General features: G+C 32.5%; 2 protein-coding genes across 2 annotated transcripts; both read right to left on the bottom strand.

Annotated features, from left to right (window-relative positions):
• Positions 1–102: 102 nt before the first annotated feature.
• Positions 103–1,294, bottom strand: LOC123921290 (probable E3 ubiquitin-protein ligase RHY1A). The gene is made up of 3 exons (XM_045973775.1): positions 981–1,294; positions 620–738; positions 103–484 (listed from the first exon to the last, which is right to left on the bottom strand). Exons 1-3 carry the CDS (start codon positions 1,152–1,154, stop codon positions 193–195), a joined length of 585 nt encoding a protein of 194 aa, XP_045829731.1. The 5' UTR covers positions 1,155–1,294; the 3' UTR covers positions 103–192.
• A 5,746-nt stretch (positions 1,295–7,040) lies between these two features.
• LOC123921289 (ethylene-responsive transcription factor 3-like) lies at positions 7,041–8,333 on the bottom strand. Its single transcript, XM_045973774.1, has one exon. It carries the CDS (start codon positions 8,078–8,080, stop codon positions 7,358–7,360), a length of 723 nt encoding a protein of 240 aa, XP_045829730.1. The 5' UTR covers positions 8,081–8,333; the 3' UTR covers positions 7,041–7,357.
• Positions 8,334–9,524: the final 1,191 nt, after the last annotated feature.

Here is a 9,524-nt window from a genome sequence, read left to right as displayed (position 1 = left end):
GGTTAATGAAACCATAAATGCAGCAAATGAACCCACAACGTTAATGAAATTCAGTTAATTATGCATGTGTCTACGATTACAGAGCAACAATAATTCAAATCATAGTCCAAAATACCTTAATTTATTAATAATTGAACAAGTGTACAACAAATTTTAGACAATATATATAAGAAAAAAAGTAGTAAAATCTAGCTAGAGGGAAAGAATGGTAGTTCTACAGCATGGACAGTGTGAATTATTTTGTAACCAAGGTTTCAAACATTTGGAATGGAATTTGTGTGCACAAGGGAGAGGAATCAATTTCTCACCAATCTTAAATGATTCCAAACACACAGCACAATCATCTTCTTCTGATGTTTTCCAGCTCAATTTGCTCCAACTGAACTTCCTTGGACCACTTTTCCTTGATCCACATACCTCAATTTGTAACTCTTCTATGCTTTCTTTTCTACCCTCCACACACTTTATGTTATTTTGCCTAGTACTGTAATTAATAACAAGTTTCCAAAATTAACATCATTCCTCAATTTAGATAATCAATCAAATACGAATAGAGACGGATAAAAGAGGAACTACAAAACAAAGATGTCGTATATAGTGGAACACCAATAAAAAATACCTTGTGTTTTCTGATACCCTTTGTGATCTGAATTTGTCATCTAATCTCTGTTTGGCTTCTCTAGCTGCTCCAACCATATTCTCATCTTGGTGTGTCTGATAAAATATTGTATTTCTTTGCTGTTGAAATTAAAATCCATAAATAAAATTAATTAACAAGTTCAAGCATAGAAGCAAAAAGTAAACAAATTAGTTTTTACCTCATGTCGAATTTATAAGAAACAAGTTCGTTGAATAAATGATGTCTCTGATGATCACCAGATACATTAATTATTTAATAAATCTAAAAAATTAGTTGTTTCTTATAAAAAAGACAGGAGAGACTAATTGTTAAGGTGTAATGAAAGTTGAAAAGAACAAACCATTGAAGAGGAAGACAAAGAGGAAGGACGAGATTCATGGTTACTTGCATACAAACAGAAACCAGAGCGTCTTGAGGTGTTATGAGAAGTCAAAGATGGTGAATCAGAAAATCCACCTCCTTTATGGACATGTCTCCTTCTAGCAGATTCAACTCCTGGAAGCATTCCTGCCATTTTTTCTATGTTTCAACAAACCACAATTAAATCTTGTGTTTTTATGTTTTGTCCTGTTTTTGATAATGTTTTGGTGACTAACATGTGAATGATTAGATTTAGAAGTGCTTTGGTGAAAAGTTACTATGTTAGTGCGTTGCCACAATTTTTAAAGATAAAAAGTGATTATTTAGGTGGATTAATTAATTATAGAAAGTAGATTGTGTTGATTCTGTCTAAACCGAAAAATTACTACAAGGACAGACACTCTTATTAGTCGGCATCCTCCACAGGTGAATTGGGTAAGATTGAATACCAATGGTTATGAGTAAAAATAGTTTGACATGTGGTGGTCTTATTTGTGGCAGTGATGGTGAATTGTTAGGAGGTTTTTCCAAGTTTGTATAGAGTTGTGGTATTTGTGTTGCGGAATTTCGAGGTGTTTTGGAAGGGTTAAAATATTGGATTCAAATTTGTGGAATTACATATTGATTCTCAAAAATGATTCAAGAAGATGGTACAACTAGTTCGTCTCGTTGAAGCTTGGTGCGTCGAATTCGACAGCTTCTGGAGCATGAATGAGAGATTAAGATTGAACATTCCTACCGTGAAGCTAATGTGTTGATGAGTTAGTTAATATAGGATGTAAATCGGGAAGTCTTTGATTTATCACGAGTTTTGTCCAACTTCTCTTAGTTTACTTTTCTTAGCTGATGTTGCGGGAGTTATACTCCTAGCTTAATTACTTTGTAATCTTTTACAAAAAAAAAATACTATCCCTTTATAAGTGAGGCGGTGGACAAAATTGGACCATGGGTTGGTTTGCAAGATTTTTTCTTGCATAATTTTTTAAGTCCAATTATATATGTATATATTTTTTTATAGAGTTTTTCTTTTCTCGCCCCCACTATTTCTCGCGTACCCCTTGGAATGATCAAAATAACTTCAACACATTCCGGAAAACGAACATTGTTCATTTATAAAAATTAAACGGTCAAAGATCTGAAAATTTGACATTTATAAAAATTGAAAAAATTGAACAAAAGAATTAAACCTAATGAGGCTAGTCGAGTTGTTCATTAATTTTAAATGAGTGAAATTCACACTCGAAAAAAGGTTTATATTGAACTCGAGACGAGTTTTGAGCTGAATTTATTTTTATTGAGTTGAGCTCAATTGAGTCCGATTCGACTAAACTCATTTTCAGTCTACCCTAAATACATATAAGAGGGTTATAAACCAAAAAGAAGTATTTGTCAAAACTGCATCACATTATTATTTTTTCTCGCGACCGAACTCTGGACTACTACGGCCCATTTCCCCTAGGAACCAGAGGGTTATAAACCAAAAAAAAATGAACCTCAATCACTATATATTACATGCAATGTCTCTACTAACTTAATTATATTTGTGAGTACAACATTGCATCACTATTAAAAAGCATCTTGAGATAATAATGACATCATATAAAATGCAAGTAACACACCATTTTATGATTTTTGTGAGGAGAGCTCAAATTTTATTTTATTTTTTTAAGCAAAAGGAGTGTCGAACACCCCTGAAGAGATTAAAATAAAAATAAAAGATATTATAAAAAAATTGGGGAAAAATAATCTGACCCATTTAAACCATACAAAAATAATCAGAATCTTCACCAAAGCACAAACATGTGTCAATGGTACATTTTATGTACCTTAAAACTCATTTCACCGCTTGCTAGTGTTCCTTTCCCAGATTCGCCATGAATCTACTAACAACACTAACCCCTTGTAAACCGTTGCGTACATTGAACTGCCAAATGTACTAGCATAAGGAACACATTTTATGCATGTCTTATCTTTCATTGTAGTGGAAGATTGTTCACTATAGCCTATAGAGCTTAAAATGTGGATTCAATAGAGTCATTATTGACTTAGCACCTTTCATCCCAAACCTTTCAATAACATGTTCAATGTAGCCTTTTTGACTCAAGAACACTTTTAATTTAATCTTTCTCTTCTGATCGACATACCTAGTATTTTATTGGCAACTCCCTAGTCTTTTTGTCTTGAAGAACTCTTCACCAAGTTGCATTTTAACTTATCTATCCTCAATCTTCACCTTGCTTTCTGAAGCAATAAATATGTCTTCCACATACAATAGAAGATAAATATAATCACTTTCATGAAGCTTACGAATATATACACAGCAATCGTTATCACTTTCAGAAAAATATTGCTTTAACATAAATTAGTTAAATCACTTATACCACTAGCAAGCAAATTGGTTCAATCCATTTAAGTGATTTCCTCAAGCGACACATTTGTCTCTCTTTACCATCAACCTTGTATCCATCAGTTTGATCATCAGTTTGATACATATGGAGGATTTCCTTGTTCAAATCATCGTTTACGAAGCTTGTCTTCACATCAAGAAGTTCTAGCTCAAAATCACCATGAGCAACAAAACTTAATAGCACCCTAATAGAAATATGTTTTATCATTGGAGAAAATATCTTGTTGATTAACCCCTTCTTTTTGCGTAGATCCATTGTCCAATAGCCTAGTCTTATACCTGTACTTTTAGACTTCTTAGGATCCTTTTTCTATTGTACTACTGAAAAACCTAGACTTAAATTTATATAGTTGCTAGACTTCTTAGGATCCATTTTATCACTCATAAACAAAAGAAAGTATATGGATGCTCTGTTGAGGACAAGCAAGCACCGTTGGGTTATGAGAAGGGTCTCAAAGATCATTCACATTGGAACAACAGCAACCACACAAGTGAATTAGACACCACATTACCCAAAACCTAAGGTAATAAGTTTATGGGCCCTTTCGCATATATGTTGCTCAAATGTGAAACTTCCAACCTTACACTTGCTACACAATAATATCCCCCTCAAATGTGAGTTAATTCTATTTATTATGCTCCTTGTTAATCAATTTTTTGTTTATCCACATACATTTGCACTGTTGTTATAACACTCAAAGCAATATGCCACTTGATCACCATTATCAAAAAGACTTTCAACACCAGGTATGGATTGAACCTTTCGTCGACCCAATTACTTTCATGCCACTTGTTGCAACTATAGTTGATGGTTAAAACAGACAATGAAGAAAAAGTGGCTTAGAGAGAAATACTACTATGTGTATCCGTTGATATACATTGTCATTCCTACTCATATCAATAGGTTGTTACTATGAAGATATCAGAATCTAAAACGTAAATTAGTATACCATGTGGAAAAGGTTGGGTCTCAAAACATGTGATGATCACTTTTTTTTTTATAATCCTCTGGTTCCTAGGGGAAAGGGGTCCTAGTAGTCCAGAGTTCGGTCGCGAGGTAAGTAAAATCTGGCCAAGAAATTGTTCCACCCAGGAATCGAACCCGGATTCTCCCAAAATCCGTCCTATTTGGTGATGATTACATTTTTGTCGCAACTAAACATATGTCTTAACATTGAGGGTTTGACTTTGATGTAGTAGTAGTAAATAAATAGACAAGTCTTTGATTAGGAAACTCTGGGTTTATGACTTGTTAGTGTATTGGAAGGAGACAAATATATATTCTTTTGTTAGTCATTTTTTAGTTCTAAGATTTTCGTTACTTTAACCTGCAACATCATTCTCTCACTCTAAAGTTTTTACTGAAACCAATCGTATTTATTACTCTTTTGTTATCAAGTAGTCTAATGGTAAACTTGCACACAATAAATTTGAAGTACAAAATCATGGATTCGATCCCAGACCCATACAAAGCAGCATTGCTGCAGGTTGCAGCTAACAGCTGAGTTGTATTTAAGGGATTTGGATTCTCTAAATATTGGATTTGGATTCTCTAAATTCAAATGTCCTAAATTCACCCGCATTCAAGCAAATTTTAACTAAGAAAGAGAAAACGTGGCATATTTATGTATGTTGTAAAGACCAAAATACTCTAAACTTTTGCTTAAATGTAGGAAATGTAGGAAATTGTGACTTTAGAGAATCCTAATCCGTATTTAAGGGACGTATAACTTACTCTCTTTTTTATCAACTAACCTAGTGGCCAAAATTTCACCATTAAGGTGAATAAGTGGACAATCTAAGTTTAAATCTCAATCCTTGTATAGCATAATATTCATACCAATTAAACTATATTCACGAATAAGTGCTTTTTTTTTTAATTCGACAATAAGTGCTTTTTTTGTATTAAAATAACGCAGAGCCCCAAAAAAGAAAAAGAAACCAAAGAGAACATTTTGTGGCATTCAAGCTCTGGAAATATCATCAAAAAGAAGATTTTAAAGATCTCTCGGAGGAATCCTTGAAATATACAAATCTTGAGTTCAAAGTTAAACTAAAATTAGCTAACCAATTAGTTGGTTTGTTTCCCTCATGTGAAATACCTCATCCGGTCATTTTTATAAGGAACACTTTGAAAAAATTACACAGACCAGAAAAATACATTGTAAATAGTTATCTTCATTTAATACTCTTATAAATTTAAATGTATTCCTTGAATATCCCTATTTAATCACTCTAATTCCACAAACTTAGTTACTTTTAAGATTCTCTCACATGATAAATAAGGGTACAAATGAAATTTAGCATCTAATACATTTAAATATTGGTCAAAGTTTCTTATATAAAAGACCAATTTTTTTTTACTTTTGTTTCTTATAAAAAAGACCGGAGGGAGTAATTACTCTTTCTTTTCTTTTTTGTTTTTGGTGATGTAGCCTAGTGACTAAAAATTACACTTCGAAGTTCGAAGTATGATCTTCAACTCTGCATATATTATGATGTCCCTACTAACCGAGCAAAATTCACGCAAATAAATAATTACTCTTTCTACTCTCTATTTACGAGAAAACTCATTTTAGTCTTAAATATAAATAAAAAATCAAATGTATTTAGTACAAATTTAAACTAAATACATTTTACATTTTGATTAAGAGAAGAGGAAGCATGAAAAATTACCTTAAAAAAAAGAAGCATGATAATAGCTCCCAAACCCAAAGTATTACACATTTTATTACCGTTACGAAGATATTTTGACCAAACACATGTTTTTTAAATGAAAAATATTAATTTAGTCAAAAAAAAAAAGAAAAATATTAATATTTCCTGTATTGTTAAAATTTTCCCAAAAAATAATATTGTTAAGGAAATGAAGGATTTGCACGATATTTTACCAAAGATGAGAACTAATGTCAATGTATTTGGACATGACATATTCAGCATCCATTAGACCATTAAATTTTAAAAAGAAAAATTCTTCTTCATAACTTGACTTGAGGGAGAGTGTCCCCTAATCCTATTCAACTAACCTCAATCCAGTTTCTCTGTTGCCAGCAATTGTGTCATTCGAGACTAACAATAAACAAAGCTTTACTAGATTTAAATATAATATCATATCTTAAGAAGTATCCACTAAGAAGTGATCAAGCTCCAAAGTTCAAACCCTTTATACAACATCAAAGATTTTGCAGGAAAATAACCAAATCTAAAAGATTAATCGACTAAGTAGATCGCGAATCCAGATTCAAAACATGATTGATGACATATCCTCCAAATCTTAAATCCAATCTTATTATAAATCGTATGATACATAGTGCAATAAAATCGAGATTCAAGTTTGTGATCCATTTCCAAAACGCGCACAACAATTCACAGCAATTGAATCCAGTTTTGTTCGAAATCGAGGTTAAACATGTATCGATCCATCATAAGATACTACCAATCATTACTCTATCTTACCTCAAAATCCCACAAGATATCATAATTGAATTGCAACACTCAATGACAATGCTATGCAGATTGAACAAATGGTAAGATCAACAACCAAAGTATAAGCAAAATGTAGATTTATTCTATCATCTGATTAACATTATTTTTATACACAAGAAAAAAAGAGTTGAGAGAGAACAAAAGAAGAACTCTAAAAAGATGAAATGAAATTCATATCCAATGCCATTCCAATGTTACATGACAGGATCCAAATAACTTACAACAACATAGACATAACCATCCAAGTTGAAATAAACCTTCACTTATCACATAACATTACATAGATGGATGGCCATGTCCTATTTCAATACTCTACAACAATCATCATACTCATAACAATCTAACAAAGTAAAATTCTTATTTTTCCCTCTTTTTTTCCAAGACTCAAAAACTACATTCATAAAATTAAAAGATAAAAAAGATAATTCAGCAGCATCGGCACCAGCAGCAACAACAACAACAAGTCAAAGATGCAAGGCCGTAGCACGGATCTCTTCATCATTCATTGGCGCAGGGAAATTCAGATCGATCTCCAGTGGCTTCTTGACTGATGATGATGAAGAAGCAACAACAACGCAATCTTCATCATCATCATCATCAACAACGGATGAAGACGAATCACAATCACTATGATCCGGACCAACAGGGACCCTAGAAACAGCTGTTGTTGACGACGAACCAACAACAACAGCCCTAGGTCCGCTGAATGACTCAACCGTACTGCTCATTCCGCTCGAAGTCGGCCTATTCACCGGAATCTCAAAATTCAAAAGCTCAATTCTATCATTAACCCGATGAGCAGCAGGAGCAGCGGCAGCAGGAATCTCAGCAGCAGCCAAGATATGTTCCGGAATTGGAAAATTGGTCTTTGCCTTCGCTCCGCGGAACATAATAGCTTTATCATCATAAGCTCTAGCCGCTTCTAAAGCGGTGTTAAAGGTTCCTAACCAGACCCTGGCCTTTTTTGAGGGATCTCGGATTTCCGCAGCGTACCGTCCCCACGGTCGCTTCCGAACGCCTCTGTACCGGATTTCCGTGTCCGGAGTTGGATTTACGTGCGGCGGAATGAGAACAACGTTCTCCTCCTCCGGAGCTTGATTTACGTTCGCCGGAGCGGGAATCGGTGCTCGAAGCACCAGTCTTGGCAGTGGCAATCGTGGTTCTCGCGTTAACCTCTGGCGAGCCATCGAGATGCCGTTACCAAAAAATCTGAAAGAGAAAAAAAAATGATGGTTAAGTTTTTTTGTTTGGAGAATTGAAAAAGTGATTAATCACTTCTCAACGAAAAAAAGACTAGAAACAGATTTTTAATAATCGCGTTTCTTTCATCCTCTCTCTCTCTCTCTCTGAAATATAAAAATAATAAACAACTTACTTTGTTTATTTTTCTTTCTCTTATTTTACAGAGAGTTTGTTTTTTGGGGACCCAATAATTTTGTTTGATATGATTTCAACATGAAGGCAAAGGACTTATATAATCTTGATCAAGGGTATGATTGGTATTTAATATTTATGTAATTATATTTTTACCTTATTTTCTATCTTTTTTATATATTCTTTTTAATACAATAAAAGACTAAGAGATATATATTGTGAGGAGAAGGGTATAATTGATATTTTCAATTTATTTATTTATTTATTTTTTGCAATTTATTAATTTATTTTTTTACCTTATTTGTTTGTCTTTTTTTTATATAAAAATAAAACATTAAGAGATGTGTATTGTGAGGGGAATGGTATAATTGGTATTTAATATTTATGATTTTTTTTATCTCATTTGTTTGTCAAATTTTTTAATAAAAATAAAAGATTAAGAGATAGATAACTATACATTAAAAGGGTAACGGAGCATTCAAAAAAAAAAGGGTAACGGAGTAATTTGTTACAAAGTTAAAAGATAAGTTTAAAACTTTAAAAATTATATTAGAAAGTCTAATATATTATAAATTTAATAATTTCTAGAACATTAATTACAAATAAAATGTCAAATGAATTTAGTTTAATTTTCAGTCAGATACATTTTACTTATATTTAAAACTAAAGTGAGTATCATTTTTATATCAAAAAAGAAAAAGCGAGTATCATTTGAATTTTTTTGGGTACTTAATATCATTTTTTTTGTCTAATTGTCTAGTGGCTATAAATTTCACCTTAAAGGTGAATAAGTGGATTGTTCGGGGTTCGAACTCCAGCTCTCGCATATATAATGTGATGTCCCTACCAACTGAACTAAGCTCACGGGGACATATCATTTGAAATATTATTAATAACAAAAAAAGCATTTAACACTCTAAAATAGGTTTATACAGTATTATTTTTTTTTTTTGTCAAGTAGTCCAAGGACTATAAATTCCATCGTTAAAATGGATATATAAGTAGAATGACCAGGTTCGAACCTCGGTCCCTGCATATATAATGCAAAGTTCATGTCAACTAAGCTAAGCTCACGGGACAGTTAAACAATATTATTTAATAGGCTTAATTAGTTTTTTTTTTTTTACAAACAAAAACTTATATCATTTCATTATTCAATAATGAGGTAATACAAATAGGTAATACATCATAGACATAACAACTAGACCAAAAGATGGCCGCCCTAGCTAACGTATGAGCAACCATGTTTGCTTGTCA

Source organism: Trifolium pratense, linkage group LG4 (genome assembly GCF_020283565.1).
Source record: "Trifolium pratense cultivar HEN17-A07 linkage group LG4, ARS_RC_1.1, whole genome shotgun sequence".
In the NCBI taxonomy this organism is placed as follows: Eukaryota; Viridiplantae; Streptophyta; class Magnoliopsida; order Fabales; family Fabaceae; genus Trifolium; species Trifolium pratense.
Note: the sequence above shows the minus strand (reverse complement) of the source record. Positions and strands in the feature narration are given on the sequence as shown.

Excerpts from the sequence above, each read along its gene's own strand:
- LOC123921290 (XM_045973775.1), bottom strand. The coding sequence starts at position 1,154 with ATGGCAGGAATGCTTCCAGGAGTTGAATCTGCTAGAAGGAGACATGTC. Across the intron at positions 739-980 it reads CTTTGTCTTCCTCTTCAATG|CAAAGAAATACAATATTTTA; the intron begins GTTTGTTCTTTT and ends TAATTTCAACAG. Across the intron at positions 485-619 it reads AGGGTATCAGAAAACACAAG|TACTAGGCAAAATAACATAA; the intron begins GTATTTTTTATT and ends TATTAATTACAG.
- LOC123921289 (XM_045973774.1), bottom strand. The coding sequence starts at position 8,080 with ATGGCTCGCCAGAGGTTAACGCGAGAACCACGATTGCCACTGCCAAGA.